Source organism: Acipenser ruthenus, chromosome 31, assembly GCF_902713425.1.
Source record: "Acipenser ruthenus chromosome 31, fAciRut3.2 maternal haplotype, whole genome shotgun sequence".
Taxonomy (NCBI): domain Eukaryota; kingdom Metazoa; phylum Chordata; class Actinopteri; order Acipenseriformes; family Acipenseridae; genus Acipenser; species Acipenser ruthenus.
The window spans coordinates 12,963,986-12,991,154 of NC_081219.1; the positions used below are offsets into that span (position 1 = coordinate 12,963,986).

The 27,169-nt window shown below is 45.2% G+C and overlaps 1 protein-coding gene across 2 annotated transcripts; it reads right to left on the reverse strand.

Annotated features, from left to right (window-relative positions):
• Window positions 1–56: 56 nt before the first annotated feature.
• On the reverse strand, window positions 57–27,029 carry LOC117396668 (centriolin-like). Of its 2 annotated transcripts, none has more exons than XM_059005627.1 (44): window positions 26,976–27,029; window positions 25,247–25,527; window positions 24,697–24,827; window positions 24,435–24,565; window positions 24,168–24,309; window positions 23,243–23,429; window positions 22,772–22,965; window positions 20,836–20,955; window positions 20,315–20,504; window positions 19,916–20,025; window positions 19,611–19,805; window positions 16,965–17,118; window positions 16,273–16,493; window positions 15,674–15,850; window positions 14,456–14,590; window positions 13,918–14,063; window positions 13,296–13,503; window positions 12,719–12,898; window positions 12,352–12,531; window positions 11,826–11,942; window positions 11,516–11,660; window positions 11,221–11,363; window positions 10,529–10,724; window positions 9,891–10,201; window positions 9,580–9,791; window positions 9,059–9,251; window positions 8,655–8,785; window positions 8,179–8,319; window positions 7,774–7,900; window positions 7,255–7,419; window positions 6,693–6,852; window positions 6,236–6,351; window positions 5,525–5,742; window positions 5,004–5,161; window positions 4,733–4,806; window positions 4,113–4,301; window positions 3,494–3,719; window positions 2,909–3,093; window positions 2,680–2,820; window positions 1,998–2,213; window positions 1,775–1,837; window positions 1,357–1,527; window positions 1,004–1,118; window positions 57–689 (listed from the first exon to the last, which is right to left on the reverse strand). In XM_059005627.1, exons 2-44 carry the CDS (start codon window positions 25,479–25,481, stop codon window positions 676–678), a joined length of 6,963 nt encoding a protein of 2,320 aa, XP_058861610.1. In that variant the 5' UTR covers window positions 25,482–25,527; window positions 26,976–27,029; the 3' UTR covers window positions 57–675. The 2 variants fall into 2 exon arrangements, with proteins under 2 accessions (XP_058861610.1, XP_058861609.1); XM_059005626.1 differs by lacking the exon at window positions 26,976–27,029 and adding an exon at window positions 26,310–26,603.
• Between the last annotated feature and the right edge of the window lie 140 nt (window positions 27,030–27,169).

A 27,169-nucleotide genomic window follows, 5' to 3' on the forward strand; every position in this document is an offset into this window, starting at 1 on the left:
GGCCCATTCAGAGTACCACATACTAACGTCAATTAATAAAATCAAAAAAACATCTGTAAATGTTAAAACGTTTTATTTAAGAGAATGCTTGGCACATATATAAAAAAAATAAATATTTGTGTAGTGCAATAAAATGCACCAGCAGTACATACAGTACAAATCACTTAAAAAGAACAATTAAAATATTTATTAATATATAAACCAGCATTAAAAATAATTTACAATTTGTACTAAAACTACTTGCAGAGAAACTGCAGTGGTTGGTTGCATAGTACAGCCATGGTTATGGCTGTTATGTAGCCCAACGACTGCAGAGAAATCATGCTGTGATTCCAACACTTCACTTATTTTCTATGCACAGTCAGATGGCACGACGACAACGGGGCACTGACATTAACTTATCTGAGTGTGCCACAAACTTGGAAGCAAAATAGTTTGCTAACAGCATTGTTCTTTCTGCGTTTTCAAATTCAGTCTTTGAATGTTTCTTTAATAAATTATGTTGATAAATGAGACGTTGGTGCCTCTGTTCAGCTATCGCTGGCACACCTAAGAACCTCAGGCCAGCTGGAGGTAACGAGGTAAACCTGCTGTATTTGTAAGGAAGATGTGAAAGATTGAGGTAGCAGGGGGATCTCTTCAGTTCACAGTTGGTCTGCCATGTAGGTAATTGTGTCACCAGCTGCCTCCTAATTAAAAACGAGAAATTTGCATGTCAATATACAACCAACATAAATAGTACACTCGCATTGCATTCGATTTTTTCATCTGAACTGTATATATTTTAAACAGATGGCTCCCAAACCGCTCCCAAAGACCTTGAGCCAACAGATACAATCACATGTAATTAACTGCAGAGCACAAAAACGTATGGTCGTGTTTTACAGTAATACAAATTTTTGTTTTCTGACACACACTCCTTCCCTTGAGAAAAGCAACAGGAGCTGATTTTACCAGTATTAAAAAGGGTTTAGGGAATCCATGTCATTCTCGGGTATATTACCTGCATCCCTCTCTGGGATCACTCCTGTGGACTCGAGACCCAGTATGCTGTGTGATCGGGGTGTAGTACCTGGCGCTCTCCTGCTGGGGGAGCTAAGACTCCCACGCTGCGGAGACTGAAAACAACAATACATTTCAGTTCCAGGACGGCAGAAAGAACCTCGACTTCCTGCAGTCTTGCCATCCTTGTATCTCTGACTCTTACTGCACAATGCACAACTTTACTCAGCGTGGGTTACAACAAATGACTATATTATTCGCCAGCTCTCAACCAGCCCACAGGCTCCAGAAAAAAAACACTTCCTAAGGGAGGGACCTTGGTTATAAAATGAATGCAAAAGGCTGCTTGCTTACCCGGCTGCTTCTGAGCTGGTGGTCTCCAGGGTGGTGCTGGACGGCGGTGTTGCTGACCAACTCGTCCAGTGCGTCCACTCGTCTCTTGAGGCTGTGCAGGCTGCCCTCGGTCTGCTTCCTGTGCTGGCTCAGAGCCTCCGCCTGCGACCACATGCGCTTGCGCAGCTGAGCCTGGGAGCAGAAGAGCACAGCCTTCGGTAAAACCGCGCAGCAAAAACACACTAACAAAAACTCTGCATGCAGGCTTGCACAGAAATATGTCTAGGAAATGTATAAATTGTTTTTAATGAAGATACAAAAGCCTTAACCATCCATCCAAGCTTATCTGTAAATGCAAAAATGTTTTCTTTTCCCTCCTCCCAAACACGGACTCTCTCAGCATGAACTAGAAGCTGTTCGGAAGCACACCCAAACACACCTTCAGATGGTCCTCCTGCTGCCGCAGTTTTTCTCTCTGTGCTTCCCCTCGCCACTGTTCATCCTGCAGAGAGTGAAAGAACAGCAGAGAATTCTTTAGTCCAGGACAAGCCTCCCGTTCGGGCACAAAGCCTGTTGAATACTAGAACTAATTTACAGCATTAAAAGCTGCTGAATAGAAAGAATGGTTTTCTAAAGATACTGCACACAGAGAAATGCGCCACCTTGAGGTTGAAGCGGGGCTGGCCTCTGCTGTCCTCCTCGAGCAGCAGCAGCTGGCTCCCCCTATTGGCAGAGTTTTGGTAATTCTCCTTGAGGCTGTCCGTCTGAGCGTCGCCCGGCTCCAGCTCTCTGATCTCTGCCTTGATCTCACAGCGCAGAGACCGCATGGCCTCCCTGATCTCTCGCTGCCGCTGCTCCACCTCCTCCTGGCTCCGCAGCTGAGCACAGAACAGGTTACACACCTCCCAAAGCAGTCTCATATGCACAGGATATTCCATTCAGCCTTCAATTCCCCTCTACGGGTCTGAAGAGGCATTGACCTTTGCTATCTAAAATCACACACATACACACATGTATATATATACATGTATAAACAAAAGGCACACATAAAAACGTGCATGTATTGTATGTGCCTGTGTGTGTGTGTGTGTGTGTGTATATATATATATATTATATATATATATATATATATAAAATATTGTACAGCCATTTAAATGCAGTCAAACAAGTTTATCATCTGCCTTAATGACCTGATGAATTTCCTATCAAATCACTAGCAAGAATATTGCAACTAATTCCTGTTTTGTACTTTTAAACGCTTATTATGATCACATAAGTACAGTTTCTGTTAGTTGCCATGCTCTTGCTCTTAGCCAGCAGTATGTACTTGAGGCTGCCTGGTACCTTGTCCTTGAGCTGCAGCAGCTCCTGTCTGGCGGCGCTGAGCTCTTTCTGCAGGCTCCGTGCTCTCTCATGGTTATCGTGGGCTGCCTGCTCCACCGCAGCCAGCTCTCGCTGCAGACGCCCCGTCTCCTGCTGCTGCTCCTACCCCGGGGGAGAAACAGCGCAGATCAGCACCAGCAGCCTCTGTGCATCAAGGACGTTTGTTTTCAGTGCAGTTGAACACACTCACGTGCAGTGCCTTCTCAGCCTGGCCTCTCTCTGAGTCGTTCTCCGCTCGCAGGGCTGCCCCCTTCCTCTCTGCCCTCCTCCTCTCCGAGCCCAGCTGCTCCTGCAGCCTCTCCACCTCCTCACGCAGCAGCAGGGACTCCTGAGCGTTCCGCTGGGCCTCGGCTTCTCTTTCACACAGCTGCTGTCCTAATAAAACGTACGAATCAACGAATGAATGAATCATTTCCTTAGAAACAGAAAGATTGGCAAGATCACAGAGTGACAGCTGGCATGGTTTACACTGCCATCCATTTTAATACAAACACTGTTGCCAAGCAGAAAGTTCTATGGACAGACATGTTGTCACACAGTTTGGCCAACATTTAAGTAGAATTAAAAGCAATGCAAACCACGATTACTAAAATCACCCTGTATATAAACCTCCTATAAAGGTCATTCTACTACCAGTGACCCTGAATTCTACAACCCAGCAGGGAGAGAAAAAAAACGCATAGCCTGTTTCTTAAAAATCGAGGTCTGCAATGATATGATTTATAAAACACTGCACAGGTTAAAATTACACAAGGTAAGAGAGTCAGCTGCTTACTGATGTCTGCCAGCCTGTCTTGGAGGAGTGCACTCTGCTCCTGGTCTCTCTGCAGTGCCCTGCCTTGCTCCTCCAGCTCAGACACCCTGGCTGTGACCTGCTCCAGCTGGCTGCTCCTCTCAGTCAGAGCGGCATCTACAGCTCCCAGCTGGCTCCGCAGGGACTCGATTCTCCGCTGCAGGGACGCTTCCTCTTCCGCCATCTCCTTCCGCAGAGCCTGCAAACTCTGAGCAGGATCTTCAGTCAGTTCAGATCCATCATTACAGAGCAGGGCAAACCCCAACCGCAACCCTGTTCACCCATTCCAGGTTTACTACGAGCTAGATCAGCCCCAGTGTGTATAGGGAACAAGCTCAGGTGTGTTCTATTTAACTGATAACAGTCTGATCCATTCCTGGTTTTACTATGCAATGGGAGTCTTTTTTTTCTCAACCCTGTAACCTCAGGTAAGGAAGATTCTGGTTTTGTGAAACCGGCCAAAAATGTCTCAATGAGGAATTATTGAACACTGATTCTATGAAAGATTTTTCTTTAGTTTTTGAACAGTTTTATAAAGAAAAAAAACAAACAGACTGACAAACATCAGCTCAATATACCTGCATTTCAATAAAAGACCTACCTTTTGTTGCTGGTCCACCTTGGCTCTCCGGTCGTCAATCTCCCTGTGGAGGTGCTGCAGTTCCTGGCTCAGCTTCTCCTCCCTCCACTGGCTCTCCTGGGATTTCTGAGCACTGTGGCTCAAGGACTCCTTCAGCGCTGCCTGATCGGACAGCAGCTCGTCACGCCTCCTAGTGGCAGCTCTTAGATCCTGCACACAAACCACAACAACCGCCGAGGGGTCAGCGAGACTGCAAAACGCCGATTTCAAAACGTAGAAATCTCGAATGAGAAATCAACTGAAGATCAGTGATAAAAATCAGGGGCTGTTAAACCAACCAATTATTTTTAATAGTACTGTAGTTTCCAAGTACAATCTTCATTTTTTGTGATTGATAATAAAGTTTAGGACATCTCTTATTATAACAGAAAGCATTAACAGATCAGCTAGAGCCCACACTGCACAAAGTGACATCTCTTATCACAGTATGAGACACCCAGCACACACCAAATAGAGATATGGAGCACACTACTACTGCCCCCTCTCCCTTGTATTACCTCCTCCTCCCCCCCTCTCCCCTGTATTACCTCCTCCTCCCCTCTCCCCTGTATTACCTCCTCCTCCCCTCTCCCCTGTATTACCTCCTCCACCAGATGGAGCTGTTCTCTTGTGTCATGAAGGTCATCTTTCAACAATGTCAGCTCTTCAGTTTTCTCTGAAAGAAAATAAAAAAGGTTGCATCCTCCTTCAGCTTCAATCCTACAGGCTGACCCTTTACTAAACCCTACAGTACATCCTAGAAAAAGTATCCAGGTTGCGAAGGTCATTCTGGGATAATGAAGTTTGTTTGGTGAAGGAATATTTTGAGATTGAAATGACACCGCTCTCTCTTCCCTGCATGTCATGCTGTACCTTGCAGCTGCTGCTGGATGGCTGTGGTTTCCCGGCTCAGCTCCTGTCTCAGGCTCTTCCCCTGGCTCACCTCCTGTCTCACCTGGGACACCTCAGACTCCAGACCCTCCAGTTTAGACAGAGCCGCCCTGCAGCTTTCCTCAGTGGCTGTCAGAGCTCTGAAAACAAACAACCCCTGTGTAAAAATGAGCCTGCATGTGGTACGAGCACAGTGAGGAGGAGGCTTCTTACAAGCTTCCAACATGTCAGGCTTAAACAACAGTGTTCAGAACTCATGAAAAACTGAATATAGCTTTGCAATTTTACTAGGAAACTTCCAATAGGCAGAGCGGGCTGTTGTAGATTTTTTCACTGCGATTTATTTAATTAAATTGTTTCAAATCCACACATTTCGGTTGAATTTCAAGTGCTCTTATCCCTGCTCATAACCCACCCAAACAGGGTACGAGAAAGCTATCCAGTAGCATGAGAGACAGGGTGGGCTGTACCAATCAGCTTCAAATTACCCCCGATGGTCTCACCTCTGGGACTGGGCGAGCTTGCCTGTCGTGCTATGGCACTTCTCCTCCAGCTGGCTCTTGTCTTTGCTCAGCGAGTCGATGCTGTCCTGCAGGCTGTGAGCTTCCTGCCTCAGCCCATCCAGCTCCTGCCTCTCCTTCTCCAGCAGCTGCCTGTGCCTCTCCCCCTCGGCCCTCTGCCGCTGGGCTGCCTGCTGTAGGGCTTGCAGCTCCACCTTCTCCTGCAGAGCACAGAACACAACGGGCTCTACGTTAATGATCTCAACAGCGGAGGATCTGAACACTGCTGCTCTTTACATTAACTCTGTATTAATCTTTACATTAACTCTATAAGACCCACCTCTTAACAGCATTACTACATACAGTAATAAAAAGATCTACACATATAAAACACCCATTAGTGCTTAATTTGGAAACACTAGAAGAAACTCAATGACAAAATCAAGACATTGAATAGAACTAGTCAAAACATTTGTCACTGAATGTATTCCGTTTCTTTTAGTATTTCAACACACAATACAAATACAGTAAAATGAGGTCCAGGTTTTAAGGTGGCGCTATTACGGTCCGCTATCGTTCAGATCGTTAAAACAGATCCCCTTGTACGGTTTGCTGCAATGTTCAAATGCAAGTGATCTGCAATCCCAGTTTGATGTTAAACTGTTCCCTGAACCATTTGACCCCAGCTGTGGGTATACCAAGGGAGAGCCTCACTTGCAGCAGTGCCACTTGCGTTTTCTCCAGCTCGTTCATCTTCTGGTCATGCTGAATCTTGACACCCTGTAGCTCATTGTCCTCCAGCTGTAGCATCTCCAACACGTGCTTTAGCTCTGTGAGCGTGGAATGAGGAAGAGAAGTAGTTACAACAGGAACTGCACTCACTCCCGGAACACTGAGAGGACCAGCATGGAAAAACAGCTGCGTTAACGCAGGACTAAAAACGTACTGGCTCCCCAGTGTCACAAGCTTTCACCTTGTACTCAAAACGCAGTGTATTTCTAAATGCACTAAAGCCGCCTCTACAAGTTATTATTGCACTTTGATACCAGCTTGCATGGAGCTTCAAAACAGCAGCTGGTTACGGGACGGCACCAATGCCACTAGCTTGATGAAGCACTTGTTCCCAGTGCAGTGTATTCAGATGTTTTGGATGGGAGACCCCCTCACTCACCTGCTTTGTGTTTGTTGACCTGAGAGAGAGCGCTCTGCAGGCTCTCCTCCTCTCTCAGCACCTCCTGCTTGAGCAGGGAGAGCTGAGACCTTCTCTCGCTCAGCTGAGCGGTCAGCTCTCCTTTCTGTGCACTCAGGGCTTCCAGCTCCACGGTCAGCTCCTTGAACAGAAACACAAGACGCTTCTGTGACTTCCAAATGACTGCAGTTTTAATCTAAAAGACCCGACATTCGTTGCCCCTGTTCTAACACGATCAGAAGGATCCCGAAAACAAAAAAGGTCCTAACAGAGGAGGGTGCAGCTATTCCGATTTTTGCTTTGTTCCAACCAGGCCCTTCATTACTGAACCTATAAGGACTTGGTTGGAGCAAGGTTCTGGACTGGAACAGCCACAGTCCAGTGAACTCTCCCCTCACCCAAGCCTTGATTCAACATGCAGAAACATCCAGCTTCTCCTCCGAAGGTCTGGTCCCTTGCTAGAACACGGGAGTCAGCGTGCGGAGTGTCGCTGTGTTCTGTGGTAGCTGAGCTGTGAAGCCGGCCTCCCTGCTTCTCCCCTCACCCTGATCTGCCGCTGCTTCTCCAGCACCTCCCCCTCCCCCTCTCGCAGCACCCCTGCCAGACTGGCTCTCCTGTGCTCCACACTCTCCTGCAGGAGGCGCTCTTCCTCCTTCTTCTTGCCCAGCCTCCGGTCCAGCAGCATCACCTCCTCCTGCTGCAAGTGCACCTGCAATGGTGGGAAACGCAGGGAGGTGGTCCATGACTTCAATGACTTCAAAAGCAATCCCAGGTACAACCACAGGACACCAAGTCAACTGGACAAGTGCCTTTATGAGTGAACGAATTAGCACACTGCAGAAGGCACTAGCTGAGTACACTGAAGGGGGCACAGAGCTAAAAGGTTTGTCTGCTTGACTTGGTTTCTTATATCGTTTTATCTTGGAAACATAGGGGGCAAAGGGGAGTAAAGAATCCAGAATGATAAAACCCAAATACAGACTTAACGTGTTTGAAGTAGGGAAGTGTTAGGAGATGCAGCAATGGGAATTCGAGTTCCCCTGCAGAGGCTCGCCTGGTTTACCTCGTTGTTGAGCTTTTCCAGCTCACTCCTTCTGCTGGAGAGAAGTCTCTCTGCCTCTCGCAGCATCTCCAGATGTTTCTCCTCCTTGCTCTCAGCCAGCTGCAGTTCTGCATGCAGTTTCTCCAGGCTAGACAGAGAAAAACAACAGCTTTCATCACTTATTGCAGCTCAATCTGGCACTGATTCTGCCTTCATTTTCGATCTTCATTCAAAACCCCTGTAAGACCAGTGGTGCACTAATGCAGAAAGTAGAAACTGGAGAGGACGTCGCTTTATTTATACTCTGAGAATGTAATTTGTTTCACATGTGAAGATCCTCGGGTTATTAAGTCAAATGCGTGTTTCTTTTTTTTTTCTTTTGTTTATTTTGCATTTAAAGATCAGAGCCTGCAAACAGGTGCCCACCTCTCAGTGATGTCGTGTATTTTGTGATTGAGAGCCTGGAAGTCGGAGTCTCTGGATGACACCACTGCGTTGATCTCCTGAAGGATGCCCTGCTGCTCAACCTTGTGCTGCTCCAGCTCCTGAAGATCAGCCTGTACAATCCTGCAGGAAACACTAAGTTGCTTATGTGTATACAAACACACACACACACACACACACTGAAAACCTCATTATATTTATGCATACTGGCGTTAATGGGAAAATGGGAGTCACGACCATGGTATGAAGTGCTTCCTTATACGGGGAAGCATTGTACCTTCACAATAACATATTCAATATTGTTGCTTCCTACCAAACTTCTCAGTGTAACATGACCCGTTTGCAGAACAAGCGGGCGTGTTCCGAGGACATCTTTGTAGAAATGTCTTCTATGGATGTTGAGACGCCTACACTCAAGTGATGTCACCACAGCATGCTTTCCAGGACTGCCCCAATACCTCAGCTGCTGGCTGGCCTTCACCAGCTCGGTGGCGGTTTCCTGGGCACGGTTCTCCAGTTCCTCTGCGTCCTTCTCTGTATTTGCCAGGTGCCGCTTCGCATCGCTGTACTGCTGGATAGTGTCTTTAGTCTGAAACACAGAAGGTGCCCAGTTTACGAAACATTGGACAGGAGTAGTATTGAAAATCCTACTGCTCCAAATCACAAAGACTACAAAAGGTCATGACTTTGAAGAACACAAATATATATACAGAGAAAGATTACACTCAAGTGTGCCGGCATCCTTTTGCATTCCTGGTGTATTTTATTTGACTTTTGCAACAATAGCATTTTGATAAATAGAGGCTCGGTGTGTTTCGTGGAAAGTCGTGCTGGCTGCTGGGCTGGCACAGTCCTTGCTTACCCTCGCTTGGGTGCTCTTCAGTTCGCTCTCGGCCTCCATGAGGAGCCGGTCTGCCTCTCTGAGCTCAGCCCTCCGTTTCAGCAGAGTCTTCTCAACGCACTCGATTTCATCCACAATATCACCGTGCTGCCTCAGAGACGTCTCCATCTCCAGCTCGGTGACCAGAGAGCCGAGGGTGCTGTCGAGCGGGTCCCTGAGGAATACAAATACACATATCAACACATACAAATACACATAACAACACACACACACACACACACACACACACACACACACACACACAAACAAACACACACTGCTGTAGCCGTTTTATGAGTGATGCACATTTTAGAAATGAAATATTACAGTTGGAGATAACAGTTGGAAATAAAATCTAGTTTATCATCAATTATCATTTGTTGAACCAGAAACGATTAATTAAATCAAACCTTTCTGAAGGTAGGCTTGGTTTTCACATTACAGACCGGCGGGCTGCTTGAAATCCACCAGCTCAGCACATTTTCCTCAGGTCTGTCTCTTACTTGTGCTTGTGGCGCCTGGGGCCGGCCCTGTGCAGCACCTCTGCCTCGTGCTCCAGCGTGTCTCGCTCCCGTTGCAGGGTCTGGATCTCGCAGTGCAGCCGCTCCACCTCCAGCAGCTGCTGGCGCTGAGCCGAGCCCCCCTGCCTCTCCTCCTCCCGTCGCTGCCTCCGCAGCTCAGCCACCAAGCTCTCCAGCCTCGAGATCTCGTTCTCCTGCAGCAGCAAGTTCAAGCGATGTGCGAAAGCGCGTTTAATTATTGAATTCGATTTGTAGAAAAAAACTGTACAAAATGTTACATCAAAATGGTTTACCAGCTCATGGTGATCAGGCACGTTGCAGTGCAGGACTCCAGCTGGGATGAGGGGGACTGAGAGGTTGGCAGGAGGGGGTCCGTACACCAGCTGGGCCCCCGTTGGAGGTGGCCCATAGATCACAGTCCCGGGGCTCACCGCAGTGACACTGCCTAGGGGAGGAGGTCCGTAGATCACAGTGCCCTGAGGCAGGGGTGCCCCATCCGAGAGCACAGTGTATATCACAGAGCCGGGAGGGGGGATGAAAGGACGCCCAGATACACTACTGACACTACCGTCGCTCTCGCCTCCACTGTCAACATCGCCACCTGCTGTAACATACCAGACACGATGCTCACAAATTTACTGGCGTTCTCATTTACAAGGTAAAGCCATGGTGAGATGCATCCTACGTCATGTGCTTCTACAATTTAAGCCTGACTAGGTACCTGTAAATTCAGCTTGAAAAGGGTTTGACACTTTGACTATCAGACTGACTACCAAGGTAACTTGAGTGGACATGCCCTTCCACTGATGGTTTTTTAAAACAGGTCTGACAAATTTCAACCTTGGCAAGATATCTCAAGACCGATTTTGCCATTTGCAAAATGCAGCGTGAACAATATACGCACTGAAATTAAGCAAACAGTCATAGTTACCTCTGCGACTATGTGTTCTCCAAGGCCCGTTCCTGACTGGGGAGTAAATCCAATAGCCTCCAGTAGCAGGTGCTGCAGGCTCCTCTCGTTCTCTTTTTCTTTCACGCCTCGACTGGCTATGCCCCCTGCTGGGAGAGGCTGGGTACTGCGAGCCAAGCCCAGAGTCTCTGGTTCCCTGTGATCCAGTACTCGGGGCCTAATGCAAGCAAGGACAAAACGAAACGAATGAAATTTGTCCATTCATGTTAATAATGCTGCGCCAGTATTTTCATGTTTAGAAAGAGACACTTTGGAATTGAAGCCCTATTGTACACAGCTTTGTTTTTGCATTTGATGCATAATAAGTAAGTTTAACAGCTGTAAATATCACCCAAAAGACCACTTCAAAGTGGCACTTCTATACAGCTAGTCATGAACATAGTTTTGGCTGCACTTTTTTTTTGGGGGGGGGGGGTCTTTAAAGAATTACAACGTCTGCAAAAAAAAAAAAAAAAAAAAGAAAGAGACTTCCCTGTTCAAACCCAACGTCCCTAAAAGAATCCAAGAGGTTTAAAACAAACAAAATAAACTTTGGACGTTCAGGCATAGCTTTTTTGCTTTTTTTAAATTGATATGTAACGATATGCAGCAATGCATAGGGAACACGAGCAAACAGAAGAAAAAAGATGGTTCACAACTACACTGTTTCTTACATTGGGTGGCGATGACACATAGTACCAGTGTCCTCTCCTCCCGACAGGGTCAGTGAGGCTGGAGACATATTCGTTCTGCTGGGCCAGGGAATCCCTCAGTGCCCTGATCTCATCCATCAGCTTCTCCATCTCACCAGCGTTATCTAAAACCACAACAGGGAAAACGCATGAGTCATGACTTTAAGGGTGACTCTCTCACTTTGCATTAAAGCAATTCCAACCAGTGCAAAGAAAAATCATCAAATACTGCATTTCTATTTTTTTTGCAACAGAACAAAAGAGCACCCTCCCTCACCCTCCTTGGCTTGATTGAGCAGCCTTCGAAGGCGCTTGGTCTCTGCCCGCTGTCTGCCCAGTCTCCGGCCCTGCCTGTCCAGCTCCTGCTGCTGTGTGTTGGCTGTCAGGGTCCCTGCCTCTGTGCGATCCACCTCCTCCAGCATCTGCAGAGAAAAACAAAAAAAACCAGAGGGTGCGTTAAACAACCGAGTGGCTCAGAGCCAGAATTTTCCCGCTCACCTCGGATCACCGATGAAATCTGCTCTGCAGCGCTCCGAGATGCTCAGGGGGAGCAGAACTGAGCATGTTGTTAAGTGGGCTCTTTTTACCTGCTTCTCTTTGTCTTTAAGCAGCTTCTGGAGCAGATCGATCTCAGCTTCTGCCCTGCCGAGGTCTCGGGCTGCCCGGCCTGCCTGTGCGCGGAACCCCTCCAGCTCATTCAGCTCCTGAGGCAGGAGAACAGAGTCACACATTCAAAGAGTTACAAGAGTACCTACAGGCTGTAAGTTATAAAGACTATACACATGCAAAAAAAAAAATACTGCTATAGCCTGCGCGAAACTGTTGAAATACACTCAAACTGTTTCTCACATTCGGTGGCAATGGCACACTGTACCAGTATCCTGTCCTCTTTAAACATGAATTATTACGATACATGTCATGTTTCTTTTAGTTAGCTGGGTCTCATATTGGAGTGTTACTTGATGAATAATGGAAAAAGAATTAGAGAAAAGGAAGAAGGAAGAAAAAAATGTAAGGTAAAAAAATAAGTGTAAGAAGAAATTACAAAAAAACAAACAAATAAATAAATTAATAAATTAATTAATTAATTAATAAATAGAAAAAACAGCCCACCTCTGCCCTCTCCTGGTTGAGTTTGCAGACGGTCCCGTGAAGAGATCTGAGCTGCTCCTTGGCCTCACAGAGCTGCCTGGCTGCCATCTTGTCAGCAGCTGCCATGGCTCCCTTCAGATCACGAAGTTCCTTGTCGAGCCCCTGCAGCTGCACCTGGGTCCTTGAGTCCTCCAGATTTATCTACACAGAGAGAATTCTTTTTTCCCCTCACAGTTTTATGCAGTCTAAAAAAGCAGTAACATTTTTACCGCTTGCTCGCTCGCTCCCGCTGTCATTATAACCATGGTGTGCTTGCACTCTACTACACTTTCATTTGCTTTTACCTTGCTGTTTTAAACAAAGAGACCCCGGCTATCGCTGCCGTTACCTTGCGGTCCCGCTCCTCCAGCTCAGCCAGGAGTTTGTGCCTCTCGTCCTCGGCCTCCTGCAGCTGCTGGTCAGTCAGTGCCTGCACGTCCTCCATGCTCTGCAGCTTCCCCTGCACACGCCGCAGCTCCTTCTCCACCTGCCTCACCCGAGCCGCACTCTCACGCTTCTCCGAGTCCATCTGGAAATGAGAAACAAAAAAGATTTGCACGGATCAGGGACACGATTTTTTTTATTTTTTTTATTTATTTTTTTTTTAGCAAGGATCTCATTCTTTTTAGTGTCTTCGATTCAAATGTTCTGCCTGTCCGACTCCACATATACCTTTTGGATTCGATTTGGTTATAATCCGAGACACCATTGATTTTATTGAAAGAAACAGGACCAAGGGAAGACCATGCAGTTTGTTGCTCTTGTCACCATAGGAAGATCCCAGTCCGACAGTCCCAGATAGCGAGAAAGCTAAAAAACACTGGCTCATTTCGCTTGTGATCCAAGCCACGTTTGAATCCTACAGGAATCAAAGTCGAACACACTTGGACAGAGATCAGACTATTACACAAGGCAACTGTTTTTACCCTGGCCTCGGCTGCTTCATCGCAGACTGCCTTGTAATCGTCCTGGGCCTGCCGCATCTTCTCTCTGAGCTCAGCCATCTCGTGAGTCAGCTTGTCCTGCCGCTGCACAGCCTCCTCCTTCTCCCTCTCCGTGTGGGACAGGATCTGCCTCATCTCCTGCTGCAGCTCCGCCAGGCTCCGTCCCACACTGTCCTCTGCGTTATAGGGCCTGCAGGAACAGAGGGGCTGGCTGTTACAAGGGCTGCATCACTATTCAGTCTCGGGTAAGCGCTAGCAGTGGGAAACATGCAAGCAAGCCAAGCAGGCCAACACTGTTGAGTCACCAAACACTGCCCTGTAACAATCTGTAACTGACTCCTCTGATCTCGTTGGCGTTGCAGCAGGACTGAGCCATGTTAACCTGAGCGTCCGAAAGCTGACTTTGGGGAAAGTCAGAACGCTAGTACGAGGTGTTTACTCGAGAGTTTTTACAGTGCTTCCTTTCAGAGTCATCCTGGCAAACTTACAGTTTACAACAGTAGTATCTCGAGACATCTACCACAGCCACATTTTCCATGGGTAAAACCTCAGCATTTAAACTGCCATCAATCAGCATCAGCCTCTACTGAGCTCTGGGTCTTGCCTGATTTCACCGACCCCTGACTTCAGTTTTCTCCGGAGCTCCCCGACGCGGGAGGTCACCTCTTCGGGCCGGAGCATCGTCTCCCTTGCCTGGTCCAGCTGGTTCTGAAGGTTTTGGAGCTTCTCCTTCAATGAGTGATTGTCCCCCTGAGTGCGAGACAGGAATGCAAAACCTTTCAGAATGTGTAAACTGTCAGAACCAGTGCACAAGCAAAATTGTACAGAGAACTTAACCCCCCAGTTTAATATTAACAAACACTATGTTCTAGATTACTAATTACCTGCTCACACTTGACATTTTGAATTCCTCACACTGGTGTTCAGATCCCCCTGGTTTAGGATACAGTATAGCTCACACCTGCTCAGTCTTTCTCCTCCTTAAAACTGTATGCCTGCACTTATGCGATCAGTTCCCCCTTCACCTCCTTATAATTCCATTAGCACTTAACAGCATCTTCAACCAAAGCCTCTGACTGTGTGAGCACCCAGCTCCTAACACCCTCTCCCTCTCCCATGTCCCACTAACCCTTGTCCATCACCTGCAGCCTCTCGAGCTGTGACAGCATCTCCTTGTTCTCCTGCTCCCTCTCCGAAGCCAGCTGTGCCTGAGCCATCGCGTTCTCCAGAGCTTGTCTCTCCTTCTCCAGCTCCGACTTCAGGGCAGATTGCTCCATCTGAATTGAAACATTGACGGATTTCATTTTGCACTTGGCTTTCCGACTAAAAACATCACAGATCCTAAATGATTTCAGCCGGCCGCTGATCAATGATTGTTAGGGAAGGGGCCCTGAGGGAAATTCTGATAACCTACGAAGGTTACTGGACCATAGAGAATATCAAAATCCTTGCCATCTTCCTGAAATTCTCTTCCCACAGTAAACTTCAAGACAGAGGTAGCTTTATTTTCTATTACAATGGCCATCTCATAACTACAGTCCCGTTCTGATTATGTTATTTTGCTGGTGTCCTCCGTGTGCTGGGAAAAAAAATCACTGAGCATTTTATCCAGTACAAAGTTCATTAGTTTTATACATGTCATTTGACTTTATGTAAAGTTAAAAGTTCCTGTTAGATTACATGCGTTTACAACAAAATGGTGCAAAATTTAGCCAGAGCAAATGGTTTAGGACTCTGGTTCAATGCATTTCTCTTTAGTGCACACAAAACTGTAATTTGACTCTATCCTGGCAAACAGAGAGCTCTTTGTAAGTCATTCTGCTTACCTGCTGTCTTTCAGTGCCCCATTTCAGGGTTTGAATTCAATAGTATCAACTAGGCAAATGTAACAGTTGTACGATAAATCTTTTATAACACAGAAATGAGAGATGGAGAGAGGAGAGGGTTCAAATTAATCCAAAACTAAAATACAGTTGCTATAGTTGTTTTTGAACCACATCAAAACGTTTGCTAGCTGGGTCCTGTATAAATCAATGATAACATGGAGTATTGGCTGATCTATACCATTTTTTCTGCTGTTCCAATGCAAAGCATGGTGTAAATGTTACAAAACTATTGTACAAAAAATGTTCTTTTTAAATGAAGCACTGCTACAAATATTTCCTTATAGATGTGTACTACAGGGATTGAAATAAAACTCTTGCAAGGTTTATTCACTCTCAGAGGCAAACCAGAGGAATCTCCGGCTCGCAGTCACCCTGGAAAGCCTCACAAACGGCCATGCAATGGGAGTCCTATTTCCATCCCTGTGGTGCAAACTTGAGCAAAAGCCCCACAGCCCTCTGGTCCTCCCGCCTCACCTGGCTGAGACGCCGTAGCCTGCCCAGCTCCTCTTTGAGCTGGTTAGCCTCTGTGTCCCTGTCCTGCAGCTGAGCCTCCAACTCTGCCTCGTAGGCACTCAGATCCCCCTGGGCCTGCCTCAGCGTCTCATTCTCCCTCCGCAGCTCCTGCATGGAGCGCTGCAGCTCAGACAGCTCCTGCGACACAGAAACAACACGCTCAGCTCACAACATGCATATAGATCTGAGAATACACTTCTACATACAAACCGCACAACACTCTGTGCGTAAGGACTATATCTTTTTTTTCTCTTTGCCTTGTTTGTTTAGTTTAAAAGGATGCAACAAAGTGTTTTGGGATTGCTTTGCCGATTTTCCTGTGGTGGGCATGTGTGTGTGTGTGTGTACGCAAGTTTATTTAGTTGTTTTTTTCTACCAGTAGCATAGGACCCTAACAAAAAAATATAGGCATCTCTTAACGTTCTGACAGACTTCCATCTACAAAATGTACTGTAGCTCACAGCCTTGTGTACAATAAAGAAAAACAACTTTACAGCAGGTCCCCAGGGTCTCTCTTCCCTGCTGGTGTGATCCCCTTGCAGGCGACGCTGCCCCCTCACCTGCGTCACATTCTCTGCGTCCATGGCAACAATCTCCAGCTGGTTCCTCTCTTCCTCCAGCTCAGCCAGCTTGTGGTGCAGCGCCTCCCGCTCCCTCTGCAGCTCCATGCACTGCTCCTGGGCATGCCGGGCCTGGCCCTTCACACTGTTCAGGTACTCCTGCAGCCCGGAGATGATGCCTTCCAGGTCCCGCTTCAGAGCCTCGTTCGCTGTGATCTGACCTGTGCACAAACACAACCTCACATACCGCGTGCCCTGGACCACCGTCCTTCATCACTGCACGCAACACTGAGCTACTCGAACCCTGTGCAGTACCTACTCTCTACGCAAACAGAAAGACTACAGAAGTTCACAATGCGGGGGAAATGCAATAACTCTGCTCTCAATAAGACAAAAAATGAACTTTACATTACTGTTAAGCTACTTTTTACACTGGTCTTACATATGCCATTGCAAACTGAGAAGACAAAAAACAAAAAACAAAAAACAGCTGTTACTGTGTTCTGTCCCCTCCCATCTGCAGCTGTTGCTGGCTGCACTACAGCCTGGCGCCATAAAGGATTTAGAGATGTAAAAAAAAAGTGGTGTTTTTTTTTTTTTTTTTTAATTTATCGCTACCAGTCGTCACTGATTTATCAGGAAGGCGGCTCTCAGGCGGCCTGTACTTGCAGGGAGGGCTGGGGCTGCCTTACCCTCAGTGAGCTGCTGCTCCAGGTCCTTGATCTCCTCCGTTTCCTTGGCGATTCTGGACAGCATCTCATCCAGCCGGTTCTCTAGGTCCCGGTACTGGTTACTCATCATGTCCAGTTGCTGGCTTTTACTAGCCACCTGAGCCTTCACGTGAGCCTGGGAGACAAGGGGCTCATTCTCAGGGTTATCCTCAGGAGCACACACACTCACACAGTTTAGGAGCACATTATTAGGCCCTCATTAAATGTGGGGTTTGCTGTGACTCCAGGGGCTAGTTTCACAAAGCAGTTGTAGGTAGCAGCCTGCCCAATCCAATTCACTTCCATTTTTAAAAAAAGTATTAAGAAAATAACACATTCATCTTTTAATCAGATAGACGATTTCTGCTAAACTTGTTCTGTCTTAACATATTGTTCTTTTGAAACAGGTGAAAATAAGATAGCTTGCTAGCCACTGCTAAGTGCTGACAGTGCTGTGTGAAACTGGCCCCCAGGTTTCTAACGCTGGGTAGGTAGAGGATTTTCTGCTCAACACAAGTACAAGTTTTTTTGGTATTAAGTTTTCTGGTATAAAGTATTTTGTTTCAGGTTTATGCATGGTTTAATTTTTTGGTTATAAAAATAAGAAAAAAAGAAGCTAAATTAATGGGTGAGGTGTTTTACAGCAAACCAATGCATTTATTATTATTATGGCACAACATTAAATGATTATTATTATTTATTTTTTTTCAAAAGGTATAAAAACATACAGTAACAGAGTCAAGGACCTTTGCATCTTATATAAAAATACAGCATTTCAACAGAACAGCATCTAAATAAACACCTTTCAACATCTTCATACATGGAGTCCGCTGAATCTAAAATCTAAAAATCAGTGATAAAGCTGGGCATTTGTTCTTTTAAATCAATAAAATTAAAAGTGTCAGTGTAAACTGAAGGGTAGCAAGACTGTAAGCACCCCTCTACACGGTATAGCAGTAGATCTTGTAATTGGTATTAATTAACACATCAAAATAACTCCCTGATCTGGCAAGCCTGTACATGCCAAACTCCCCAACCAGTACGATCACGGGAGAAACTGCAGTCGTATAACCTTAGCAACACGCCCGGGCTGCACAGTACAGGTGATAAATGAACAAACAGAACATCTACCATTTACACACAATGCATGTGTACACACATGAATACATACAGCATTCACTTATCAGCTAGTTCCTCTGCTCTAGCTCCAAAGAGAGCCTAGCCAGCTTGAATGCTTATCTGATGCAACAATGGGTGATCAACAGCGACTGAACCGAGGCAGCGCTGCTGAGACAGTGAAGACAGAATCTAGCATTATCACGGAGTCAAGCTCGCAAGGATGCTTGCTCTTAATGTGGCAGGAGTCCAGCTCCCGATCATGTGTGTAGAGACAGGCTGGGGCGTTGTTTTGGGCTTACATAGTTTCTTTAATCACCCTCCACTCAGCCGACTGCTGATCTAGAGCAGACACAGACAGACACAGCCTGAAAAACTCTTAAACACGACAGTAGATTGCATCGATATTAAATTACACTGGCACTGCAAACACTGTCATTAAAATACACTTAACATTGCAACTTATCGTGAGTTACCTTAGATATAAAATAAATAAAGAAGTGAAATAGATCATTGAATCTTGTTCCTAAAGAAACAAATGCACCATTACACTGTTAAAGTATTGTTTGCACATACTAAATAAAATGTATTTCGGACCCTTTTGTCGTTGAACTGAATATCATCATGTTTCGTTCTGTGAACTATTACAGAAGTTACACTATTACAGTATTACAGAAGACAGCACCTACTTGCACACTTGCAGATTTGGTCCTGCAAGACAGGGCTGCATAGTTTCCTCAGTTTCCTTTCTGCCTTCCAGCTTCCTCTTTCAAAGCACTTTGCATTTGATCTGCAGTGTGCAGTTTCTCAGCACCTCAGTAAAGTTCTCCTAACTCAAGCCCACATGCTTCTCTTTCTGCTCATTTCAGCACAGCCACTGCCCAGCATTTCTTTAGCTTTAAATCACAACACAGGAAGTGCTCCCCCAGCCAATCAGAGGCAGAGCTCTTAACTGAAACAATAACCTCTGCAAAGGCTGGGCCTCTTGAGGAAACCCTGGCTTGTCTGAATCATGCCGTCAGATTCCTTAGTGGGGGGGGGGGCATGCCTAAGTTCTTAAAGGAGCCACGCCCTATTTTTTTTGATATCCACTGCTTAAGAAAAGTCTAGATAGATTGACAATACAATTAGGGACACTGCCATCAACACCACTGTATTCTATTTGTTAAACATCACAAATGCAACACCCCTGCTGGTAGGATTGTTAAGGTAGCTATAAATGGAAGACCTTTAAGTCAAATTTATCAGTCAGCATTATGCAATACAATGCACTGTCAACATGGCTCAACTGTTTGCAAATTACCCAAACCAGGAAACAAAACTGCCTGTTTAACTGTTTTGTGAATCCAATGGCTTGTTCCCCAAAGAACAAACTGGAAACTTTGGAACGTGTACCGTACATTCTAGAGACTCTTTGCATTGCTGCACCAGCCCAGCTCCACAGGTTCCTGGATCTACCTTGACCTTGATCACCTCTGCTCCATCTCACTGATCCCATGCAAGAGCACTCACATGTCTGGGGTTGTTGGGGTCCATGGAGTCCAGCGCCCTCTGCAATTCATCCAGTTCCCCCTGCTTCCTGCTCATCTCTGCCCTCTGCCGCTCCATCTGCCGCTCCAGCTCCTGGGCCTCCTGCCTCAGCTGGTTCAGCAGCTGGATCTTCCTGCGCAGCTGCTGTCGGAGCTGCTCCTTCTCCGCCTCCGAGATCTAGGCACAAGGAAAAACGCAAGCGAAACAGGGTTTCGAGACAGGCTGGTACACGCTTAATAAAACCGCTCTGTGTAGATGAAATGCAATGACACTGGGTCCCGTCTTACCCGTTTTTGGGACACCGCCTCTTCCAGCTGCTTCAGCTCGGACGTTGCTCTGAGGATCTGCTGCTCTGCGTTGCCGATCTCTCTCTGGAGCTGCTTCAAACGCTCTTCAGCTGTCGAAACACGCGTTATTACTTACAACAAAAATATACAGATAACCAAACAATCTCCTATGGATGGATGCTATACTAAAATCCAGGATTGAAATGATCACACGTGCACTGTTATTACATAACAGGGTGAAAATACCAACAAAAAAAAAAAACACACACACACAACTGACCATGAACAAAAGGTTGATAAGTTAACTAGTCATTATGCTATACAGGAAGTTTTTTTTTTTCCCCTTTACGAGCTACTACAATAGTATTTTCCCAAGCTGAGCTTCTGAGTTTCCGTTACCGGATTGCTGTACAAGCAGGGTTTCCTGAAGCACGGAGTTGGCCTCCCCTGCCGGGTCCATCTCCACACGTCCGCCTCTCGCCTGCTGCCTGCCCTCGGGAAGGAAGCTCTCCACAGCGTACGCGTTCCTCTTGTACCTCGCCTTCCCAATGTAGGGGCTCTCACCTGGGGAGTTCTCCAACTCCAAGTCCTGCAACAAGGCAACGTGTAAAACAGCTTGATAAAAAAAACATGTGGCGATACACACTGTACCCCAATCTACTGTGAAGCATATTGGGGTAGGATCTATTCTGATCTAAATACTGCCACTGTTCAAATAATGACTAGAGGCCATGGTTATTAAAACACTCAACAGTGTTTTAATAGAGACTAATTTAGTTAATTTGTAAATATATGAATGAATCATAATTTAATGAATGAATGACAGCAGTTTTTAGATCGACTGCTGTTTTGATCACTTGAATAGACCTCATTATGTGATAACATTTGAATAAGCAGAGAGTACGATGCTTGCACATTACCTCATTTGGGTAAAAAGCCAGTGGCTCGAACTTTGCATCAATTTTATAAAAAGCCAGCTCTTGCTCCAGTTCGTACTGCTTTTGGCAGGCTCGGGTCAGCTCAGCGGTCTTCTGTTTCAGCTGTTGGTTAAGATAACAATACAAGAAAAATCAGACAATTCAGCATGCTTGCAGCACTGAAAACAAAAACAACAAATTCAAAAACGATCTGAACTCCTCGGCACACTGATAACAGAATACAGTGCAAGCCTTTACACCACAAGGATTTAGCGTTTTTAGTAAATGTAGTTTTTAGCACACATAGCAAAAAAACAAAAAATCACTAACAACATTTGGACACCAGGTGGGGTTATGCATGTCAAAAATCAAGCCAAAACACCTTCACGGGAAAATAATTTTAACAAAACATGTAAATTGAGAAGTCCTGCAGACAACAACTGTTGTGGCCGGAAAATACTTCAATACCCATCCCTGCTGTAACCCCAAAACTACTGATGGTTACCACCCCCCCACCCACAATCCACCCCCATCCCATCCCATCCCATCATCATCACTGCAACCAAAATTAAGAAACTCTCATCCCATCGGAGTTTGGATTCAAGCTCATTTACTGTACTAGGACATTCAAACACACAGGCACAGCAACATGCTTCCACACTGAAAGATCTTCCACACAGTACATCGTGCTCCTACCATGAAACAAACCTCTCTTTAACAGTTCCATCCTAAAAGGACATCAAAATATTAAACACAAAATTACAACTCCGGCTAAAATTAGACAACAGACGAGACAAGTTCAGCGAGTTGGGACTAGATGGAAATCGAAGTACCTGACAGACAGCATGTAGCACGCTTCCAGGCAATGAATGCAAAAACTGGAGACGAGAGGCAAAAGAAAAAGGGATAAAGAAAAGATGAAGAAGAAGAAGGAAAATTAACTATAGCAAAAACCTCAAACCAAGTCATGCAGGGGTGTATTAACATGCGGTCTCAAAGTCTAAGGTATCAAAACAACCAGGTTGAAGACTATAACACAAGCACACGATACAGCATCATGTGCTATAACTCAGCCTTACCAAACTGAAAAAGAGAGAAGATCCTTCTACAGGTAACTGACATTTTAGCAGCTGCTAAATTACATACATTACAAACCCTTTTTCGATTTTACAGTAAAATACTGCATATGGCTCTTTCAAACACAAACCCTGTATCCACATTACTCTGAACACTGGCTCACAAACTGTCATGCGGGTTGGGGGTACAGCCTGTTACAGAAACCAATAGATAAAGCTGAAAATGCATTGCAATCAGAAACATATAGGCTACTACCTGTATTGAGAAACAAAGGGTTTGGCGGGCAGGGAGCAACACATAACCAAGATACCAGCTAAAAGGAGGGAGAGATCGGGAGAGATCGGGGAGGGACAGGAGAGGGAGGCAGGGGGAGAGAAAAGCAAACACAGGCTGTCAGCACAACAGAAATCAGAAGCGCTTTGTCAGCGTGCGTAGCGTGAGGTTAAACAAGGCAATACAAAACCGCAAGAAAAAAACAAAAAAAAACACTTCAATTCAAAACCCACAACATGCAAAATAATGCTAAATACCAGTACAATTTTCCAGAACATTTCAAATCGACAGCCCAAGACATTCCTGTGGTGTACTTCAAATTGAATCTTAAAAACTGAGAATAATTTGGTTACAACAACATGACATTTCATTTATCTTTGTATAAAAAAATAAAATGTAAAAAAACAAAACAAAAACAAACGGGTACAGTGGTTGATTCCCCACTTAACCACAAATGCGTGTTTACAGCAGGAACATGCATGCCAGATGAACTTTGCACAGTATTATAAGTGCAGCCTAGCACTCATGAGTTACTTTACAAGCCAGGGTTTCTGTAACAGTGCAGTGTAATAAGAAGTGGCGCCCCCACCAGCTGGTTCTTGGTGTCCAGCTCTCTCCCCAGCTCCTGGTGGCTGTGTTTCTGCTCCTGAGTCTCCTGCTGCAGGGACTTGTTGAGTTCCTCTTGCTGGCCTAGCTCCTCTAGGGCCATGGCCTGCTCTTCCTTCAGGTCCTCAATCTCCCGGACCCTCTTCTCCAGTTCCTGCTCCAGCCGCTCCACCTCCTCTGCAAACAGAAATAAATCCATCCATCCATTAACCACGCTGCTCTCCCTCCAAAACTGCATGCACAGCAAAGGGGAGATCTCTGACTGCTTTTTCGTAACCAGATCATAAGTACAGTTAATGTGACACCAGCTTATGAAAATAGCAAGTGGAGTCCTGTATGGGAGATTAAGGTTCAGGTTTGATATATTATTCAATGTCAGGACGGAGGTCCTCATGAGCACAGCCCATAGGGCAGATGAAGAAATGCTCCGATTAAGGCTGGTCTTGAGCCTCACCCAAATGGAAGCGCTCGTGCGCCTGCTGCCTCTCCTGGTCTGTGATCGGCTGCCCGTCCAGGCGCTCCACCGAACGGAGGTGGAAGACGACGAAGGCTCTGTAATGAGGTAGGTTGGCTATGGGGTTCTCAGCCACAGCCAGCGTGGTGAGATCCTTCAGCGGTTTCAGCCTGGCGATATCCTGGAGCTGGGGCAACAAACACATACAAACGAATGGTTGACCTTCAGGGCTCATCTCAACCCTCCGGTCAAGAGTCCAGAGCCCTAACCACTACTCCACTCGGGCAGCAGTGTGGAGTAGTGGTTAGGGCTCTGGACTCTTGACCGGAGGGTTGTGGGTTCAATCCCCAGTGGGGGACACTGCTGTTGTACCCTTGAGCAAGGTACTTTACCTAGATTGCTCCAGTAAAAAAACCCAACTGTATAAATGGGTAATTGTATGTAAAATAATGTGACATCTGTATAATGTGAAATAATGTATAATGTGATATCTTGTAACAATTGTAAGTCGCCCTGGATAAGGGCGTCTGCTAAGAAATAAATAATAATAATAATAATAATAATAATAATAATAATAATAATAATAATAATAATAATTGTATTTAAATGGAATTAACTAGGATAGGACATCTCAAGTTAAAGGTACCAAGATGGTTTGACTCTTTGTTCAGTTTGCACACATTTAAAAAAAAAACAAAAAAACCAACATCATTTAACATTGAAAACTAGGAATGTAACTAACAAAAGACAACAGTCGTGCAAACTTTGCGTTTGACCAAAAGCTTAGTAAATCTAGTCCTTTCAAAAAGAATCAACACCCAAGGATGAAATTATATATATATATATACACACACACACATTTCTCTGTTAAGCCTAACATGCAGTGTTATTGCACACACATAGACTCTCAGGGCTCCTTACTTACTGAAGATATTCTGTTCTGTTTGAGGTTTAAGTTACGTATTGCTCGCAGCTTCTTCCCAACCCATGCTGGCACGTGTTCGATGTCGTTTCCTGCTAGATTCAGGAGGGTAAGGCTTGCCATGTGCTCCAGACCTTCAATTTTACTGAAATGCAGGGAAAACAGTCACTGCGTGTACTGCAGCACAGTGGGTCCCTTGAATTATTACTATTATTTATTTTATTGATTTATTTTTTTGAAACGCAAGTTCCATTGGCTCCAGTTCGGTACCTGATTTTGTTGTGGGCCAGGTGCAGCTCCTGCAGCCTGTGCTGTTTATCCAGTTTCTCAATCTTCTCAATCAGGTTGTTACTCAGGTGCAGGACCTGCAGCCTCTCGCACTTTTCAAAGTTTTCAATAAACTAAAAAAGAAACGGAATGTGTTTTTTTTTTTTTAATTTAGATAGGAAAATCTAAAGAAAAGGAACAAACTATTATTCTGTTATGTAAAAAAAAAAAAATGAAAATATCTACCGGCAGTACAGCGGCTTACCTTGAACTTCTTCCCCCCACCTTTGGCTAGAGAAAGATTTACAGACTGCACCAAGGCTAAGTTGTCCTGCTTGGTTAGTTTCTTAATCAGATCCTCCGTGATGTACCTGACACCAGGACTCGGGCCTGCTCCTGTAACAAAACAAAAACAGTGTCACGTATGTGTTATAGAACTACAACATGCTATTAACATATTTGATATTTAAAGGCTTTCGTGAAGTCTACATGTTTCTTTTTATAAACATTTTCTCAACGCATATATTGTAATAATTTGAAGGCTTTTGTAAAAAGCGTGCATATTTTTTTTGCTCTTGTGTTTTAATAACAAAGTGTTTTCAATGCGTTCATTCCTGTCTGATGCTCCATAAGAGAAATGGTTTAGCTTTAGAAATGATTGAGTCCCTTATTCCAAACATGGGTAGATCCAAGTCACCATTACCATGCACAACATCAAGCACAAGCAAAAAAAAAAATCCATTGCTTTCTGATGACCCGACAAAGCAACCCGTTAGTTCAGCTGCAGGGGGTCTTACCTGTCTTAATAACATTACCTTTACTCCTCTGCAGCTCGGCGACTCCTCCATCCTCACTGTCCTCCGTCACGTCCAGCGGCTGGCTGCTGCTCTGCCCCAGGACCCTGGGGAAGGTGCCTGGGGTTTGGGGGCGGCTGGAAGGGGAGGGGGACCTGGTCCTGGGGTCAGACAGAGGGGACCCCGGACTCAGATTGCGAGGCGTGGTGAACATACCCCTGCCCGGTGTGGTTTTGTGCTGCACTGCCTTTTTCATACTGCCCGCAGCAATTTCTTCAGTGAAGCATTTGGTAAAATGAATGCTGCATGACAAAATAAGTAAAACGGTTAAAACGACTTCACATCGAGGTTCTTGTTTTTCCTCTGGCTGTGCCATAGATATGGAGAAAACTGAATAGTCAAAAATAAATAAAAAAGACAGTAAAATGTTATGGGTAGCTAGCTAACAGAACTAACCACAGACAAGATGCAAACGACTCTATCTAAGAAGTAAAAGAAACGGACAACCGTTGTAACGTTCCCAGCGATTATATACTCCCGGATCCCAGAAGCTTGATGGAGCACCTTATTTACAATATCTCTATCACATCAAGACGGATCTCTTTGTAACAGTTTACACAAAACTGTCCTTGTCTGCGGTTACTGTAAATGCAATCTGGACTGCGGTGATTCGTTACCCTTTCCCTCGTGTTTATCAACAGAACATCTAAACATACTAATATACTAATAATAATATCGCTCAACCAAAAACACCATTCAAGTTCAACTGTCAAATTAACTCGTGTATTTGCCCCATAGGATTAAACAGAACAATAATATTAATAATACCCTAAACGTGAAACCGATATCTACCGTATAAACATACACGTGGTTAAAAATGCTTTTATATCCTAGTTAACACGTTTAATTACAACTGCTTTGCAAAAACATAATGAATTACTAGTATTATTATAAACCAATGGTTACAGTAACACTATCAAATCAGAGAGTGAAACATTAATTCATTCCATTAAAATCATGCTATGCGGTAAATCAAATCGCACGATAATTAACGATTAACACATGAAGGCTGTACAGTACTTACAGAAGATTTGAAAAGAATTAAAAGCCGCCAGAGGCGTCCACCTGCAAAGGAATTTGGTTATGTTCGTTACCATAGCAACCCCCCTCTCCTTTGACCGACAACCAGTCAATATTAACTAACTGAAGACAATTAAGACTAAACCACAACACGGAGACTCTTGAGCTGGGCGAATTCGTCCGTTGCAGCGGTTTCTAAATTCTCTACAAACTGTTTTTCGTAACAATTTTGAATTGCCGCTATAAAAAAAAGGAAGTTCACACAACTGCAACAGAAAACGCAGCCATCTTTTTTCACTTCAAAGCGCGTCCCCGCGACTTACCCCCACCCCCCTCCCTCCCCCGACGTGCGCGCGTCTCCGCGACGTACCCCTACCCGCTCCCCCGACGTGCGCGCGTCTCAACGGAACTTCGCGCCCACAGAGTGCGGGTTTGGCGCTTGAAGGTGCTGCGGCTACTGCTGGTTGCGAGGAGTTGGGATATATCATCAATATAAACAAGACAAGTAAAAAAAATTACAAAAAAATCCTGAGCTAAGTTTTATAAAAGTGTGTTTACCTTAGTAAAAGTATGTGAAAGCATGTTAAAACATAAGTAAGCTTATTTAAAAAAAAAAAAAACGCATTTCAAACCAAGGTAAACTATGGTAATTAAAATGCGTTGTACTTACAGTGCACATAACCGTGGCAAACTTGTAGGTCAATAGTACCAGTTTAGAATTATTACCCTCTTGCAAGATGTATTCTGATATTTGGCCCTATTTTAAAGCAAGTGGTTGCTTGCTCCCATTTTTTTAAAACCCAAATAGTTTACTGAGGTAAAAGCATAGTGAAAAAAAGCATAGCTAAGCAATTTCAGACTGGC